We start from the raw sequence: 18,606 nt of genomic DNA, 5'->3' as shown, positions 1-18,606 counted from the left end.
CACCGCATCCTGTCGCTGGAAATTAAGGACCAAATTTTGTTTCACGTCAAACAGGAAAAAATAAAGAAGTTTCAGACGGAAAGCATGAGACGGGCGAAGCCTCGGGGCTCAGCTCCGATGCCCTTCGTCCTCAGAGAGGCTGGGGCCCGCCATGTCCGGGGCAGCACTGCCCTCTGCCCGTGGCTCAGCGCCCGCGGGAGGAGCGGCTCCCGCTTATCGCCCGCAGATAGCGGCCCGGCGGTACCCGGCCGGGATCAAAGCCCCGAGCGGCCTCAGACGGGACGGACTCTGTTGGAGCGACACAAAGACGGAGAGAAGAGCTGTCCCGGTCCCGTCGGAGCAGCAGGGCTTGGGACGGCCAGCTCCCTGTGGCGGTTACCTCTCGTTGTGGCTCTCATTCATACCCACACTCCGTCTCGCCCCCTGTGTGTCAGTGCCTCCCGCTCCTGTGCCTCGCACCGTCCGCCCGCTCCGTCCCGAACCCCCGCTCCGCCGCGTACAAAGGACACGAGGGAGCCGCCAATTCGTTTCCAGCTCAAACCGCCTGGCCGCAGCCTCACACCGTGCCCGCCCCGTCGTCCCGGAGGGTGCGAGGAGGAAGGCTCATTCATGAAATGGGGAGCACTCGGAGTTTGCATGTAACTTTTTTTTTTTTTTCTTATAGATTTCTTTTTTTTCTTTCTTTCTTTCTTTTTTTTTTCCCCCACTCAGTGCAGAACGCTCAGATTCCCCCTCCCTCCCCCACGCCCCTGCCATATGGCGGCCGCCCCCTCCCCTGCGAGGCTGGGGAAGGCTGGAGGCTGAGGCTGGCCCCCTGCCTGCGTAAGAGCCTCCGCCCTTGGGGCCGGGGGCGCGGGCCGAGTCGGGACGGCTCTTATTGTGAAGGGGCCGGAGGGGGCTTCATTTCCTGACAGCTATTTACTTAAAGCAAATGATTAGTTTTGGAAGGATGGACTATAACATTGAATCAATTACGGGACGCGGGTTGTGAGACCATTGCAGTCGGAGCTGGAGGGAGGGCGAGCGGGAGGGAGCGCGCCTGAGCGGGGAGAGTCACAAAAGCCGTGGACATATTTTGGATATTTTACAATCTGCAGGACGGAATCTGCGTGTTATAAAGGAGGAGGTAAGAGGTGAGGGGCAGTTTTCCCACCTTTTTTTTTCCTTTGTTTTATTTTTTCCTTTCTCCAGTTGATTTTTTCTCTCTCTCCCTCTCTCACTCCTTTCTTTTTCTTTTTTCTCCCCACGTATTTATTTGTTGGTATTTCATTTTTCCCAGACGCTCTGTCCAAGCGCGACGGAGCCGGGCGTCTTTCGCGGAGCTGCGGGCGCTGCCGGCTCGGCGTCCGCGGCCGTCGGGGCGAGCGGCGCGGGCAGCGCTAATGATAAACACATTGGGACACGCGGCGGGGCCACCGCACCGCATTCCTACCTCCGCAGCTCTGCGGGCAGCGGCGGTGCGCGCCTGGAGGGGGCCGAGGGGGGACGCGCCCCGAAGTGAGGCAGGGGCGCGCCCAGAGCTCTCCCGCTTCTCGCAGTCGCACCTCTGCTCCCGCTGCTTTCTCCCGCTCCCTTCCCCCACCCTTTGTTTTTCGCCACCTCGGATCTCCCCTTCCCCACCTCACCCCCCGGCTCGTTTCCCTGATTCCCTCGGCGGGACACGCTCGGCCCTAGCCGCCCCGTCCCCACGCGCCCCGTCTTTTTTTACACGTCTCAGCGGAAGGGAAGATGCTGAATTCGGGCAGGACGGGTACCTGGAGCCCTTCCAGCTTCCATATACCGCTCTCGCAACGGGACCGCCACTGCCTCGCGGGACGGCCGGAGCTCACCGCCCCGCACACCGGGGTTCGAAGTCTTTGCGGCCGCCGTTCGGATTTTTGGTGCGCGGAGCTGCGGAGTTGCCAGCCGCTGCCAGGCTGGAGTCCCCTGGAAAAGTCCTGGGAGCGAGTAGGAAATGGCTTTTTGGCTGGCTGCGGCGTTGCTCAACATTTTTGGACGGAGACCCAGGAGCCGTTCCAGAGAACAGGACTCGGGCTGCTTTCTCTGGAGCGAGCAGTGACAGACCCAACGAGGCGGCAGCGGGGAGTTGCCGCTGCCCCAGTCTTCTTCCACCGCCCCTCGACGGCATTATCGGTGCGATTCTCTCAAACGCTTCGGCGTCAGGAGCCCGCCGCTACACGGCCCGACCGAGCAGCCTTTCGGGACGGGTAGGGACAGACGGAGCCGTCCCGGGATCGCGGACGCGTCTCTCAGAGCCGGGGCACGGCGCCCGTCCCCCGGGGGGGTCCGTGCTTCTTCCGACGGAGTGCGCTGGAGAAGGAGCGCAGCATACTTCAGGGCAAAGACTCTGTTTGCCTCTCTCCTTATCCTCCTGTCCCGCTTCGGTTTTTTTTTTTTTTTTTCTAGTTACCTCGTGGTTTTTTGGTTTTTTTTTTTTTGTTTTGTTTTTTGTTTTTGTTTGTTTGTTTAAAAGTGCTCCGGTTTGGCACAGCCTTTCCTATCGTTTCCTGCACAAATAGCGCAGTGGCCGGGAGTTACCGTATTTGCGAGGTCCGCTCGGTGTCCCGACAGCCTTTGATCCGCAGCAGCTTCAGCAGGGAGCTCGGGGACGCCCTGCTACCCGCCCCCTCGAGGACCACTCGAGCTTTCTGCGGGCAGAGGGAGGAAAAGCCCCGAGAATGGTGTCTGAAAAGTATGAGCCCATCTCGTTCCAGCTGGCTGAGGGTCTCCGCTATCTCCCCACTGGGGGACGGTGGGCGGTCGGCTATTCCACGTCTCACTGGTGTTGCCTCCTTTTGCTACAGCTCCCTCAGCTGATGCTGCTCAGGGCAGCGGGGACACCGTGAGGCACCCCGGAAAAAGAAGAATATCCTCAGCATCTCTCTGGGCTGGTGTGGAGCCCAACGCTGGCCCTGGATGGGGTCAGAGACGGGATCAAAACCAGTAGATGAGCTTCAAAGGTCCCTCTCTCGTTGGTGGATCAAAATCCCAACTGCGGAGATCTGATTTTTGACTCAGAATCTAGCAGTGAAAGAGCAAGCTCACCCAGCTAACAAAGAGTATTGTAGAGCCTACAGACAAGCAGCAGTTTAGCCAACCTCAACGCTTGAGAAAAAAAAAAAAAGAGACTGCACAAAGCAGTGGTATTTAAGAGTCGTAAGCAAAGTGGCTCTCCCAGCCTGCAGGCAGACTCCTGGCTGCAGAATGAGCCTGTTGTCCCAGTGTTGCTCCGAGGAATAGTGTGGCGCCGGGGCCATCTTTGCCACTTGTTGGTATATGGGAAACCTTCATGAGGTTGTAAGAGGAATACATAGGTATTAGGTTTCAAGAAAGCAGCAAGTAATAAATATTTTAAATGAATACATCTCCATGGTACTGCAACATCAAGAAAGGATTTGAGTACCATTGATATAGACAGAGAAAAGCTCTGACCTCGTTGCTTATGTGCAATGGTTCCAATTGGTGTAAAAATGGGTGAAATCGATAACCTTACAGAAACCTCCCCTCGCTTGTATCCTTAGGTCATCATGACCTGTCATGATGTATCTGTCATGATGTATACCTGTCATGACATGTCATATGTATCAACATTATGAATTTCATTGAGACATATCTACTTTCCTCATTTTAAAGACTAAGGTATAGTTTCTGAGAACTCCTTTTTTTCTGTTGCTGGCAAAAATTGCTGGTAATTTAAGAGAAACGAACAACCAGAACAACCAAGCAAGCAGTCCTGTCTCTCCCTCTTGCCTTGCTCTCCTGTTTGACTCATCTCTTGCATGTCAATAAGGCTTTGCATGGGTGCCCAAGGGAAAAGCTTGCAATAGTGAAGCTTTCTGGTTTCTACGGTGGATAGAAATTGTTTGGCTTTTCCATGCAGTGCTTCTGAGCACCTAAACTGGGATCTGAGGGGTTATCTGAAGTTCCTGAACCTGAGAACCTGAGTGAGATGCACTCCTTGGAAGTGTCCGTCATGATGTCTGTCTTCTGGGACTGCCTAGGAAGTCCTTTCTGTAAATTCAGATGTGAATTGCTCTCCATTGTAATTTCCTAGTCCAGTGGGGTCTGTCCCCACGAGTTAGGCTGAAAGGCTATGGCTGACCAGGAGGCTCACAGGGTGCCAGCCCTCTCATGACATCCTGCAGAGCCTTAAGATGTTGTTGGAGCTCAGCAGGGGCTCAGCTTGGTGTGTGGCTGTTCCCATGTAGCTCAGAAGGGACGTACAGGCTACGCTAGAGGCAAACATTTGCAAAGGGGTGTGAAATTAACCTCATTTTAGGAGAACATTCATGCTAGATTTTTCAGATAAGAAATTTTCTTGAGTTATTTGTGTTGTTTCTCCAGTGAAACCTTCAGATCCCCCTGTTTACTGTTTTTGCAGAGAAATGAGTTTGTAATTTGGGATATGCAAACCAAGAAAAGTTTCAGGAGGTCCTGACTGAATATTTACATTCAACCAGTGGTATATGCCACAGGGAGGAAACATTCTCCTCTTTTCTTGGTCTGGCTTTGGCTCCTGCTGGAAAAGATTTCCCAGCGGGACAGATTTCCACTCAGACAAAATCTCCCCTGAAATTATCCAGCCATGTCACAACAAGGATAATCACATCATTACGTGCCAAGATATGCAACTCACATACTATCGTATAATTTATGTAAAAACAAGCAATAGAGACTTTTTTTTCCAAAGAAGAAAAAGCGTCAAATTCGCATGAAATTAAGATACAATATATTGTATTTTAAGTTGATGTAGGAGAGCTGGTTTGGGTTCCAGCTGCTGCGCTGGAGACCAGCGTCTTCATCCTCTGAACGAGATTTGGTTTGTCAACGTGGATCAACATTGCCATCGTGTGGCCGAAAGGATGAACTGCAGCCACTCGGTAGCGGACAGGAAATGAGTTTTGTTGGTCTCCAGGCTCCTGGTAGATGGGATGGCTTTCTCCCCTGAATGAGCTCTTTGTTTGATTTACTGCAGTATAAAAATATAGACTGCTGGTTCTTTTTATTCCACCATCATGCTTTCCCTCTAGGTCAAGCAGAACAATCGCCTAGGAATATCATCGTCTTCTAAACACATATTTCCATCGGCTTTCTGGATATTGATTTAGCTTCGTCTTCTGCGCTGCAGCCAATGAAATCCTTCCTGGCAGAAAGCCAGCATTTGGCAGTGAGAATTTGGAAGACTGGCTCCTTGCTGATAAAAGTTCTTCTGATGTTTTTGCCTGATTTTTTTTTTTTTTATTATCATTAAAGCACACAACAGAAACACCAACTTTTCAGCCAGTTCCTTTTGAAGCCCAGTGATTAGGGCAGATGTGATGATTGCTTTACCCTGTGCAATCAGCTTCCACTCCTGTGAGCACAGCTAACCCTCCCTCCTCCCCTCCTACCCCCCCAGCATCATTGCGCTTTCACTGTGTGTTCCCATGTTTCCTATTTTAATATGTTCAAGCTATGCATGGAATCAAGGTTGGCTGATTCTTACACTGCATGCAAATTGGCAATACTTGCATAAATCTGTGGCATCAGCAAGATGATAGCAACTTGGGGTTTGATGTGGTGATGCTAGAAATAGAACTCGGTGTGTTTGTTTGGGGCTGAGATGAATGTAATTTAGGAAAAGGAGGGTTTCCCTGCCATATAGAATGTTAAAAAAAAAAAGCCAAATAAGTGCAGGAAAAAAATAAATAAAAGGTGTTTGTAAATAATCAACAAATGCTAAGCATCTCTGCTTGGAGTGAGAATGAGGAATCTCTCTTTTGCCCAAATCAGAGGTGTTAATTGTATGTATGTTAAACTGTGATTTTGGCATGCCTGAGCCTGGTGCACAAGGTAATTTAATCCAGTTCAAACAGATGTTGAGCATGGATGATGATGAGTCTTTAGCAGGCTATTCTGTCTTTCACAGTGAATAAATGTTGCACTGGCTTTTGCTGAGATTATGTGGTCATTCAGGCAAGATCAAAACTATCGATTCAGAAAGAATAGCCATCTGGAAAATGCAAATTTAGTAAATTCTTGTGTTACTTTAAACTGCAAGGGTAGGCTGAGGCACTCATCTCTTGCTGATTGCTATGGCAGTCCAACAGAGACACTGGATTCCAAGTAGCACATTGGCAATGCCAACGCCTGTGTTTAAACCAGATTAGTCACAGAACTGCAGTCCTCTCACAACTTTGCAGCAGTGTAAGTCCTCTTCAGCAGAGCTTCTGCAGTTTTGTGTGTCAATGGGTTAGTTTTGGGTTTTCTCCTTCTGAACTGTATCCCTTTGCATTGAATGGCCTGGCAAAAAAAAAAAACCCAAAAAATCCAAAAACACATTACAGCTTGGGGAGAGAGATCTGCTCTCTTCTGACAGAAAAGGAGAAGGAAAATTGGCAGACAATGGGGTAACACTGAATGTGGATCTTACTTGGGAGCTTAGGAATCAGATCAATGAAGCTGACTATGGGAATTCTTTAAAGATTTACAGTGGGTTGCTTTATCAGAAAAAAATACTGAGAGATATAGATGTGATAAAAATGAGTAAAGAGGTTGAAATGAAGGAGCTTCTTTGATGTCAGAGAGTCTGCTATCAATGGGAGATGATACATAAACACATGACAATTATTGCTAATTGAAGAATGGGGATAAACGGCTTGTCTCTGTTGGAATGTTGTCAGCTGAATTTCTGAGGTTGTTTCTTTGTGTCTGGAGGATTGGTATTTTGTAAGACTTCTAATTCTGCTTCTGAGACCTTTAAGTTTGATCAGAGTATCAAGTACTTTTTGCTTTGCAAAGGAGCACCACCTGCACCACACGTTGCAGGAGGAGAGAAGGACTGGTTCAGAAACACCCCTTGGCATGCTGCAATCATCTTGCTCCCATATGGTGTTGGCATTGCCTTTATGACTGAATGAACCTATGTGCTTTCCTGTCTCAGAACTGGGAGCAGAGTACCAGAGGATGAATTGAAATTCTCTGGGACCTTTGAAAAGTAGTCTCTGTCTTCACACACCATCCTTTATTTTACTACTTGGTCTGTGTTTCAGGTTCGGAGTTCTTCTGCACAGCCTTTTTTAAATGCATGTTGGATTTGTGCCAAAACCAGTTACTATTAAAATCAACAAGAAATCCTCATTGATCTCAATGGGAGCAGGGGTTATAGGAGCTGCTCTTTTGCAAAACATCCAGCAGTCTGCTCGAGGGCTTGGAGTAGACAAAAATTACCATGATGCTTGTTGCTGTTGTTGCCTCTTCACAACAGATGATTTCTGACTATGTGTTTGAAAGCTGAAATTATCATGTATGATGTATGGCTCCTCATGCTGCTGAGGAGAAGAGGCACTCAGTGATGGCAGTGCTGGCCTGCAGTCTGTCGAGTATTTATTCCATCAGAAGATGTTGGCATATGTTTTAAATAGCATGTCTCTCAATCAAGAGAATTCTAAATAAGCAATAAACGCTATTGTCTTGTATTGTATTCAGTAAGCTATATATATGTACATATGTACAATGGCAAGACAAAAATATCACTTACAATTGCGAGATTTATAATAAAAGTAGATTTAAAATACACAATTTCTCCCCCAAAAAGCTGCAAGCACCAAAAGGTCAGAATTCAGGAGTGGGATGGGCCAGAATGGGTGAGGAGCAGCAGTTGTGCCTTGGCCGCAGCCCCACGCACTACACCAAGATGTGTGTGCAAATGGGGTCCCAGGGATGTGCCTGCCTTTAGCAGCAAGGGATCCTGCAAGCTGCCATAGCTATTAACTGTCTCCCTGTTGCCTTCTTTTTGTTTCAGTTGTCGCCAGCTATGGGTCCTCCCCCAAGGACATTCCTGATCCTGGGATGTTTTCTCACAGGTAATATTCCTCACTCCTCCAAGCCATCCCCGCTCCTCTGTATATCCATTTTTAAGTTTCCCTTCACTGTGTCTGCAATAACCCACAGCACATGGCTGGCCAGCCACCTCTAGCTTCTATTTCTCTGCCCTTCCCGTTGGTAGGCCAAGACAAGGCATGGGTCCAGCTGCCAGCCCTGCCATGCAGGAGCACTTCGGCACAGACCGGGCTGCCTGTGTGGGCCCGGCAGCCCCGTCCCCACCACAGAGCTGCCCACATCTGCAGGACGCATGGCGCTGGAAGGGGAGGGCAAGGCTTGCCACAGGGCTGCCAAATATAGAACGGGCCCTGCAGGCTCAGATAACACGTGCAGATGTGGGAAACTGGTTTCAAAGGACGTCTAGCTCCCAGCGCTGGTTTGTTGTGCAGAGCTCACTTTCACACTGCTTCCCTGGTGAATTCCCCTTTCGTTTCCTTCAGGAACCGTGGGTGTGGACCTTCTCATTTTTCTTCTGGGACTTGGCCCTGCCCCAGCCCACCTACAAATTACCTATGCTTGCAAATCTGATCACATAAACATAGTTTGCATCTGAAAAGCGGTGCCATCTACAACATCTAGTTCAGCGAATTACAGTTTTATTTGGCCATAAACCCTCTGTACACTTTGGCTAGAGGTAGACCCATGCACAAACTTTGGATCCAAGCCCCTGCTCCAACCCTTTGCAGAAATAGAAGCCAGATGTAAAACACAGGTGTTGGCCTTGGGAAGCAGTTTCTAACTTTTGATTGCAAGCTTGAAAATTGTCTGACTGCTGACTTCCTGACTGTGTTACAAGGAGCAGCCCTGCAGCCCCGTCCTGCAGTGCCCGTGAACCAGCAAAGGGCAAAAAAGCAGTGCCCACAGCTGGGCAGGAAGCCGAGGTGTGTATTGGGAGCCTTCTCTAACCTCACCCTCTGTCTTTCACCTCTGGATTTGCCAAACAGCACGCTGCAAGCAAACACTGCTTGCTTAGCATTTCAAAAGGAGGCCATTTGCCTTCCACTGGGAGCAGCTCTGGCTTTTAACAAGGGTATATTTCCTGGGGTGTCAGCATGTCTGAAATGGCCATAAAGATGCCTTCTCCGGGCCCACACTGCATCCTCTCCCATTCCTGTGCTGAGGATGGGCTGTGTGCTCATGTGTTCTTTATTTGTGTCTTTTTCCAGGACCGCTCCTAACACTTTGCCAGCTTCCTCTGCCGACTATTGTTCCCAATAGAAATGAGATGGTTGTACAGCTGAATTCCAATTTCACACTCAAATGCTCTGGAGACAGCGAAGTGAGCTGGCAGTACCCAGTGACCGAGGGAAGCCACAGGATAGACATCAGACACGAGGAGAACAACAGTGGCCTCTTCGTAACAGTGCTTGAAGTCGGAAATGCCTCAGCCGCTCACACGGGCACGTATGTTTGCTATTATAACCACACGCAAGTGGAGGATGGGGAAGTTGAGGGGAAAGACATCTACATCTATGTGCCTGGTAAGTGGGGATGCCACGACCCTACTTGAGGGTTGGTGGGAGGGCTGCCATGTGTGTGCTCACAGGACACATACTCGCAGGGGCAGCTTGCAGTTAGGGAAAGGAAATGACCTCTGAACTGCTCCCTAATATGCAAATTGAGACCAGCACCTCTGAATCTATAGATGCATTCTTCTTTCTTTCTGCTTGTTTTCATGTTTTTGGTAGAAACTTCAGTTCTCAAGAAGGATGAGTTTGGAGTTGAACAGCATAATTGATCCTTTCATCGGTGACTTTGGTGGATGCTTTGGGATGCATGCTGGCCTAAGTAGTCTCATGCCAGACACTGAAGCAGTCACCAGCTGGGGAAGGCCATTTCTTGTTCTTCACTTAATTTAAACTGAGAATGAGGAGAAGCTCACACATGTACAGGGCCTGGGAAGCATAAAGCAGCAGAACTGTCTTGAAGTGGCTGTTTTAAGCAAGGCTGAAGCAAGAAATGCTGTGGCTAGCCAGCAATCTCACTGAGGCAAGATTAGAAATATGGTATTTCCATGAAGCATTTCGTGCAGTACCTGGTAATTTTCATGGCAACCACAGCCTTCCTTGTCCCTGTGCCACCCTTCCCTGTAGTGGTGAAAAATCTGTTGGACCCAGAAGATATGGCACCCTTTATTTTCAGAATTTCCTATCACAAGCTTTGCCCTTCCACTCCCTTCTTCTGGCTGGAAATTCCTTTGAAGGATTTCCATGCTATCCATCAAATAAGAATGTTTGGATTTTTTTTTCTTTTTCTTTTTTCCTGTGACTGTGATAGGCACTGCAGTCTGAACTGCAGCTAGCTGCCTGGCAAAGCACTGATCATTCCCTTGGTGTTCAGGGGATGAGTGGCAGAATAGCATGGCCAGAGGAGTCCAAGCTATGATGTTTGCAGTAAATAGTTTGAGCAGGAAATGAAGGAGAAAAGAAGGGATTGTAGGTAATCCTGCAAAACTTATTTAAGTTTTAGAGGAGATGATGTCTGAAACTGAAAGGAGAATTGTGGAAGGGGAAAAGGTCAGGAAAGTATAATGAAGCTTTTTTAAAGCTATTTTGAAGTGGTATTGAGTTTTTGCAGTTCATGATGTGTGATTTGAATACAGTGATTCTTCCAAGACTTTCTCTACATTTCCCACAATAAACTTAAAACGTTTGTATTCACTCTTGAAGCAGTAAGAGGTTTCAGGCTTTGGCACGTGCATTTCAATTTCCAACCAGGTCTACCCATATTGCCAAAAGATTTTGTTGTTAAGTAGGCTTGTAATTCACCTAGTAAAGGGATAGAAAGGCAAGAGACAATCTTTCCTCAAGAAAAGGTTTTTCAGTTTGATTTTGAAGTGCCTCTAGATTTCAGCCTACCACATATGCAAGGCAGAGACGCCCTGTAATTTTTTCCATTCACTGAACATGAAGATGTCATAAATGCAGAAACATATCCTTTTCTCCAAATTATAGAGAATGATTCTGTTTCCACTCTAAACTTTCTTTACAATTGTTTTTCCTGCACTGAATTATGAGGGCAATGGGTGGCAGCAACCCACTTTGGCCAAGAAAGATTACTTTGAGACTTCACACAATATCCTGGTTTCACTAAAAGCACAGAGAAAACTAAACTAGGTGAATCTTGTTTCTGTTTCAAATTACGTTGGGAAGATGAATACATGGATTTGGCAGTGTGTTTGGGATAGAGGGCTGTGTTTGGACTATTGCTACAAAGAGCCTGCCAGTGCAGCATAAATACTATTGTTGGAGGGATTTGTATTGCTGTTTATTAAATTTCATTATAAAGTTTCACACAGAAGCTTCAGGCTAGTGGGGATTATTTGTTTATTCCAAATGGCCAAGTGCAGATAATTTGAGGGCTCTGCTTTTTATGTTTGATATGTTATGCAATTATGTTTTGAACTCAGTCTTTGGACTGGCCGGATAGGAAAGCTGGCATGTGTTTTGTTGACTTTAGAAGAACTAAAATTACCAGGTGTTCATTTGTTTTTTTATGGTTGAATACTATAGTCTGAAAACCACATGCTGTGACCATAATTAACTATGTCTCATAACTGCAACGTTAGATATGTTAGAGAAGCATGAAGATGAGCACCCTGAAGTATTTTTGATGAAATGTGTCTTTAATGGTGTTATCCATATAAGCAATACCAAAACTTATTGGTACTGTACTAATTTCAGTTAAATCCTATATACAGTCACTGACATCCAATTTCTCTACATGGACCTCAAAAAAACAAGGTGATGTAAACTTGCCTCTTATTTCTTACAGACCCATACATGCCTTTTGTTCCTTCCTTACCAGAAGACCAATTCATCCTAGTAGAAGAAGGTGATCCCACCGTTATCCCTTGTCGAACAAGTGACCCAAGTGCTGAAGTGACTTTAGTTAACAGTTTAGACAAGCCTGTCTATGCTTTCTATGACAGTAAACAAGGCTTCATAGGGAACTTCCTTGCAGGACCATACACATGCAAAACAATCGTTAAAGGCGTGGAGTTCAAGTCTGATGAGTTCCTCGTCTATATTTTAAGAGGTATTTATTTATTTTCATTTGGAAAAAAAGAATAACAACCCAAGAAATAATGTGTAGGTCAGTTAATTTTTCATATATAAGAGCTATATTAGCACCAGCATCGTGGGGTTATATCTGGTACCTCTCTGATGAACTCCTTGCTGCTGCAGCTATAGTGTTAGTCACTTAGTTCCTAGCTCACTTAGCAGTCGCACACAATTTTCATGAGAATAAGATGTCTCGAACTTTACCCTCCTCTCTCAAAAGTTCACAAAAATCTTTTGTAATCCATGTGTTTTCATCCTGTTTGCTGAACCATAACTTAAAAGCCTGACATTTCCCAGTGATTTCAAATTGTAGGATTTTGGATAATCAGGAAAAAAAACAATTCAAATATTTTGAGGCCATGGTTTTATTGACAAGAAGTAGAATTTCAGATATAGTCACTGATTACAAATGGAAATTACTTTTGTACTGTGTGCTTTCTCACAGGTGCATTGAGATAGGAACATAAATTTTAGTTATGGATCATTTCTTAATTGAATTGGTTTAACTCAATGCCTATATACTTAATACTTTAAATATATAGTGTCTATTTAAATATATGATATTTACTGATATACATACTGATAAAATGATATACTGATTCATATAATATCAGCAGTACTTTCATTGAATTTTCCAGGTTATTGTGCAGGGGAAGTGAAATGGAATCTCCCTGAAATCACACAATGTGAACACTGCATACAGTTTTAAACTAAATTTGCACTTTCTCTCTTGTCTTAGCTACTTCACAGCTGCCAGTAGAAATTGAAGCTCTTAAAACTGTCTACAAAACAGGCGAGACCATCGTAGTAACTTGTGTGGTCTTTGACAATGAGGTGGTTAATTTACAGTGGAACTATCCTGGGAAAGTGGTAAATATATCTTTTTTGTTTGTTTGTTTGTTTGATTGGTTGTTTGAATGTTTGTAGTTACTTACTGGGAAGAAGGTAGTGTTGAAAATAATCTCTGCTCTGAATGAGGACAGCTAAGGGAAAAAAAAAGTAATTTATTTTACTTTCAGGGTACCGCAAAAGAAAGCTGGTATCAAAAGTTAGAGTGTGTTATTAGTAAGTATGCAAAGCATGAGTGGAAGGTGAGGTGTGACTGTGAGCCCATGTGCAGAGGGAGGAATGCTGCCTCTCAGGTCTTGTGCTGGCTCAGAAAAAGAAATGTGGAAATAGAAAGGTTTAGGAATGTGTCAGACATCTGCACATAGCGCTACTGCTGAGGGTGTGAATCTCTAAAATAGCTTTCCTAAATCCTGGATTCTTCAGCATAATATAGAATGATGGGGAATCAAGTTCAGAGCCTTAGTTACATCTTGTGCCAGTGTAAATTAAATGACTCTTGTAGTCAGTGTAATTACTTACTAAAGAGAACTTCCAAACAAAAAGAACGTATGAGAAAAAGATTGTAAGAAAGCCTTAAAACTTTGAGACAACCTCAGAACTTTTCAAACGTGCTTAACATCATTCTGCAGTAAACATTTTTATTCAGTGAAATTTGATTAATGTCATTGGAGAATTCCAGAGCATCCCGTATAAAAGTCTGGTAACTGAGGCCATGTAGTAGTAGAAGTGACTGCCTAATTTTGATCCCAAATAACAACTTTTAAGTAAGTTAATATCCCAAAAGAAAAAATATTTTTTGTTTTCTATGTTAAACACTATAGCCTCTGCTATATGACATCTATCAAAATGATCTGCAAAATATTTTTTATTCTAGCCTCTCCTGGTTGACCATTCTCACCATTCTTACTCTTGCAAGATTCTCCTCCTTGTTAAATTATTATTGTTTTGAGAACAGAGAGGACATAGCATCTAATAGATGGTTACTTTTTGTCTGATGGAGAGCATAAAACTCCACCCTACTGAACTAAAGAAAGAAAATTAAAAAAAAAAACCCAAAAACCCAGCTTTTCTATCTGAGGAGAAGGTAGCAGAATCAGTGAAATGCACTTATAGGCTGCTCGCTGTTTGGATGACATTTTGTTTCATATGAACAAAATACGAGCTCTAAATCTCCTCATTGGTCTGTGGCTGCCCCCAGAAGGACATGATTTTTATAGACACACCTTTTATGCCTGTGGCTTCAAAATATATCCCTGGCTGAATAAAGAATCCTTCTGCCATACAGGGTTTAGATGGTTGCCGTCATTCCACTGGCATCATAAATCCTCATTTTTCAGCTAATTTACTTAAGCAAGGTTCTTTTTTTCCTTCTCCAAATTGCAGAAAGAAAAAGGTCTGATAAAACTTGATGATATCAAAGTCCCATCGCAGAAGCTGGTTTACACCTTGACCATTCCTGATGCATCAGTGAAAGACACAGGGGATTATGAATGTACTGCTCGACACGCAACCAAGGAAGTTAAGGAAAATAAGAAAGTCGTCATTACAGTTCATGGTATAGTCTGATTTCAGTGTCAAAAAATATTAATGTGTTGGAAAACACTCTTCTTGAAAAATGCTGCACAGCATTGTTCATGCATGGCTTTTTCATTTACAGACAAAGGGTTCATTCATCTAGAGCCTCAGTTTAGCCCTTTGGAAGCTGTCAATCTACATGAAGTCAAAAATTTTGTCGTCGATGTGCAGGCGTACCCCGCTCCAAAAATGTACTGGTTGAAGGATAATGTGACTCTGATTGAAAATCTTACTGAGATTGTTACTAGTTCAAACAGAGTCCAGGAAACACGGTAAAAATACTCTTACGATTCTTACTTTGCCATGTTGGCTTGAGAGTTTCTTCCCTAGAAACCTGAGAACTTCTGCTTTCTCTTTCTACTGCAGTTTGCTTCTTCTTCCTCAATAATATTTAAAAATCCTTTGTTTTCTGCTTTCAGTGGTAATGCCTTAATAACATTAACATCTCCAAACCATACAAATCTTGGATTCTGGGTACGAATCCTCTTCAGTACCTCCAAGAAATCTTCACTCCAATAATCTTTAGCTATTTTCAGAAACATCACAGTCTTTATCAGAGCCATGCAGAATATAATATTGCCCACATCTTTCTTGGTTGTGTTTTGATAACTATTTACTATTTGAACAATGATTTTAGTGCAAAAGCGTGCCAGACAAATCATGTATCAGCACGTTATAATATTCACATATCCAGATTATATATTGCATTGAAGTAGATTTTTTAATGCCTGCTTTAAACATATAAACAAAATGTAAACATACAAAAATACAAACCAGAATTTTCATTTCTGAAGGTTTCAAAGTATACTAAAATTGATCCGGGCCAAGGAAGAAGACAGTGGGTACTATACTTTGGTTGCTGAAAATGAAGATGAGATTAAACGATACACCTTCTCACTGCTAATACAAGGTAAGAGCTCCCAAAGCCTTGCTCACTAGAGCTGATGGGCCACAGAAAGAACTTGATCCACTTTCACATGGGGTCAACAATGAGTACTGGACTGTCTGGACTATGGAGATAAGAAAAGCATGAACTGGGGTGTCTGGCACTGTGCATGTGTGCTGAGTCCTCACAGATCTTGTACTCTAATCATGGCCTTGACTTCTGCGCTGGCCTTGTGCCAGAAGGAAACTTTATCCTCCTGTCTAAGTTATTCCAGCTGACAGTGGGAACGATAACTCATTTAGCACAACATGAAGACGTGGCATACACACAGCTCTTTCTTTTCATGGCTCTAGCCTGTGATACCCCATGTTCCTCAACAGACTAGGACCTCTTGGCCAAGTCCCAAGCTCTAGCTGCCACTAAGCTGTCAGACAAAAAAATACCTGCCCTGCTTTATGTGAGATTTCAGGCTGCTTTTGTTGAATGTTTTAACAAACTCCCAACTCCTTTCCAGTTCCAGCCTTGATCTTAGACCTTATGGATGACCACCAGGGCTCTGCTGGCAGGCAAACAGTGAGATGCTTGGCTGAAGGGACTCCGCTTCCAGATGTGGAATGGCTGGTTTGCAAGGATATTAAGAAGTAAGAAGAGGAGGAGCTCTGTTATCTAAAACATGACTGCTTTGTTCTTGACTAGCTTAAAATTATTAATTATCGTGCCATGTTTTCCTCATCAAGGGCCACTAAGCTATAATTCTGATGTCTTTTCAGAGACATGTTACTTATATTTTGAGAGGTGTTTGGTACCCTTCCTGGTGTTTATGTCCTATAGAAGAATGCACAGTGCATTCATTTAACTTTGATAAAAGCTTTGTGTTCAATAATTGAATGTAATAGATGTTTTATGTACAAGCCCCTCCATTCTGGGGGCTCTTGCTACTTCACAACTAGCTCAGCTGCCTCATTAACACTCTTGTGTGCTTCTAGATAGTAAATTGAACAATTTTCCTCCAGATTATAATTTTCACCAAGTATTCTAGACATATGTAGTAATTATTCCTGTTTTTGCTGGTTCTAGACTGTTTCCTTCTGTAGCTGCTGGGATGCTGAACTCTCCCTGGGAGGCTGTATATGCCAAGGAAAAGGAGACTAAACATGGAAGGAGGCTAGGAGCCCTGGGACCTCCCAGCTATGCTCCATTCCCTTTGCACTAAAATCTACTCCTGTCATTTGGGACAGTTGTCCTCTTAGTTCTGCCCTGGGAACCCTTGTGTGGCATGAAGGGTTCAGGTAGAAGTTCTATGGGATACCTGGTATCACCAAGATCTATCTCTACTGGACCACTGGGCTACATTATCAAAATTTCAAAGTTTCAGCAATAATTAGACCAGAAGGCTGATTTCACAGAGGTGGTTTTAAATATTCCTGGTCTTTAAAATTACAATTGTCAGAAAAAAAATATAGGAAAAAATGATTCCTATTGTGGTGACTCTATCAACACCTACACTCAACATGTGTTTCCACTGTTACTCTCTGCAGATGCAGCAATGACACTTCCTGGACTCTTCTGACTAGCAATGTGTCTGATATACACATGGAAGTCCACCTGGATGAGAAGAACACGGTGGAAAGCCAGGTGACCTTCCAGAAGATAGAGGAAACCCTGGCTGTGAGATGTGTGGCAAGAAACGACCTTGGTGCTGTCACTCGGGAACTGAAACTTGTGGCTCCAAGTGAGTTTGCTTTGTCCTTCTGTGAGATTACAGCAGCCAATTTGACCTCTCATTAACACACCTCATTTTAGTTTATAAGAAAGCTTAGTAGATAAAAACATAAAACTGCTGCAAATAAAAATAAATGAAAATGGATTTTATCCACCCAGAAGCATCTGAGAATGAGGCATTTTACAGGTCTTTATGGGGTATCTGATTCATTTTATCATTTTATTATGATTGGTTATGAGATGTTCTTCTAAACAAAGACAGTATAGCTCTGATTTCAGAAGGCTTTACAGTCACCAGCCCCAGGTGCTCTTTCCACATTTGTAGGACATGGGAACTGCAAAGCCATGGGAGATGGGTGTCTTGTGCATAGGTTCATAAGTTCATAAGGTTGGAAAGGACCTACAAGATCATCTAGTCCAACCATCCTCCTATCACTATCCCTACCCAACTACTAAATCAAATCCCTTAGCACCTCATCTAAACGCTTCTTGAACAGCGCTAGGGATGGTGCCTCAACCACCTCCCTAGGCAGGCCATTCCAGTGCCTGACCACTCTTTCAGAGAAAAAATGTTTCCTCAGGTCTAATCTAAATCTTCCCCGGCGCAACTTGTGGCCATTCCCTCTTGTCCTGTCATTATTTATCAGGGAGAAGAGGCCCACCCCCTCCTCACCACAACCCCCCTTCAGGAAGTGGTAGAGTGCAGTAAGGTCTCCTCTGAGCCTTCTCTTCTCCAGACTAAACAATCCCAGCTCCCTCAGCCGCTCCTCATAAGACTTGTGCTCCAGACCCCTCACCAGTTTTGTTGCCCTTCTCTGAACACGCTCCAGGGCCTCAATGTCCTTCTTGTAGTGAGGGGCCCAAAACTGAACACAGTACTCGAGGTGCAGCCGCACCAGAGCTGAGTACAGGGGGATGATCACCTCCCTGCTCCTGCTGGCTACACTATTTCTAATACAGGCCAGGATGCTGTTGGCCTTCTTGGCCACTTGGGCACACTGCTGGCTCATGTTAAGCCGAGCATCAACCAACACCCCCAGGTCCTTTTCCTCTCTACATTCTTCAAGCCATTCTGCCCCAAGCCTATAGCATTGCATGGGGTTATTGTGGCCAAAGTGCAGGACCCGGCACTTGGTCTTATTGAACCTCATCCCATTGAGCTCAGCCCAGCTATTCAGCCTATCCAAATCCCTCTGAAGGGCCTCCCTACCCTCAGGCAGTTTGACAGATCCTCCCAACTTGGTGTCATCTACAAACTTACTGAGGGTACACTCAATCCCCTCGTCTAGGTCATCAATAAAGATATTAAACAAGATGGGCCCCAAAACTGACCCTTGGGGGACACCACTCGTAACAGGACGCCAGCTGGACTTAACTCCATTAACTACTACCCTCTGGGCACGGCCCTCCAGCCAGTTCTCCACCCAGAGAAGAGTGAACCTGTCCACACCACGGGCTGCCAGTTTCCTCAGGAGAATACTGTGGGAGACCATGTCGAAGGCCTTGCTGAAGTCCAGTCCAGTCCTACATCAACAGCCTTTCCCACATCTACCTGTCTGGTCACCCAGTCATAGAAGGAGATGAGGTTAGACAAGAACGGCCTGCCCTTTGTGAACCCATGCTGGCTGGGTCTGATCCCCTTGTTGC

At 45.1% G+C, this 18,606-nt stretch overlaps 1 protein-coding gene across 3 annotated transcripts in view; it reads left to right on the top strand.

Moving 5' to 3' along the window:
• Positions 1-915: 915 nt before the first annotated feature.
• The window catches only part of PDGFRA (platelet derived growth factor receptor alpha), a 39,039-nt gene continuing 21,348 nt past the window's right edge, over positions 916-18,606 (top strand). For 2 of the 3 annotated variants that reach the window (XM_065737033.1, XM_065737031.1), the window contains exons 1-10: positions 916-1,133; positions 7,784-7,844; positions 9,030-9,344; positions 11,638-11,901; positions 12,667-12,797; positions 14,160-14,331; positions 14,434-14,623; positions 15,146-15,261; positions 15,752-15,878; positions 16,776-16,969. In XM_065737033.1, the coding sequence (XP_065593105.1) occupies positions 7,796-7,844; positions 9,030-9,344; positions 11,638-11,901; positions 12,667-12,797; positions 14,160-14,331; positions 14,434-14,623; positions 15,146-15,261; positions 15,752-15,878; positions 16,776-16,969 (1,558 nt within the window). In that variant the 5' untranslated portion in view covers positions 916-1,133; positions 7,784-7,795. The remainder of the gene's footprint in view (positions 1,134-7,783; positions 7,845-9,029; positions 9,345-11,637; positions 11,902-12,666; positions 12,798-14,159; positions 14,332-14,433; positions 14,624-15,145; positions 15,262-15,751; positions 15,879-16,775; positions 16,970-18,606) is intronic. The other variant, XM_065737032.1, reaches the window with a different exon arrangement.

Source organism: Cyrtonyx montezumae, unplaced genomic scaffold (assembly GCF_038088225.1).
Source record: "Cyrtonyx montezumae isolate F1298 unplaced genomic scaffold, pur_monq_1.0 scaffold_2, whole genome shotgun sequence".
Taxonomy (NCBI): domain Eukaryota; kingdom Metazoa; phylum Chordata; class Aves; order Galliformes; family Odontophoridae; genus Cyrtonyx; species Cyrtonyx montezumae.
The sequence above is the reverse complement of the archived record's forward strand: the minus strand, read 5'-3'. Positions and strand labels throughout refer to the sequence as shown.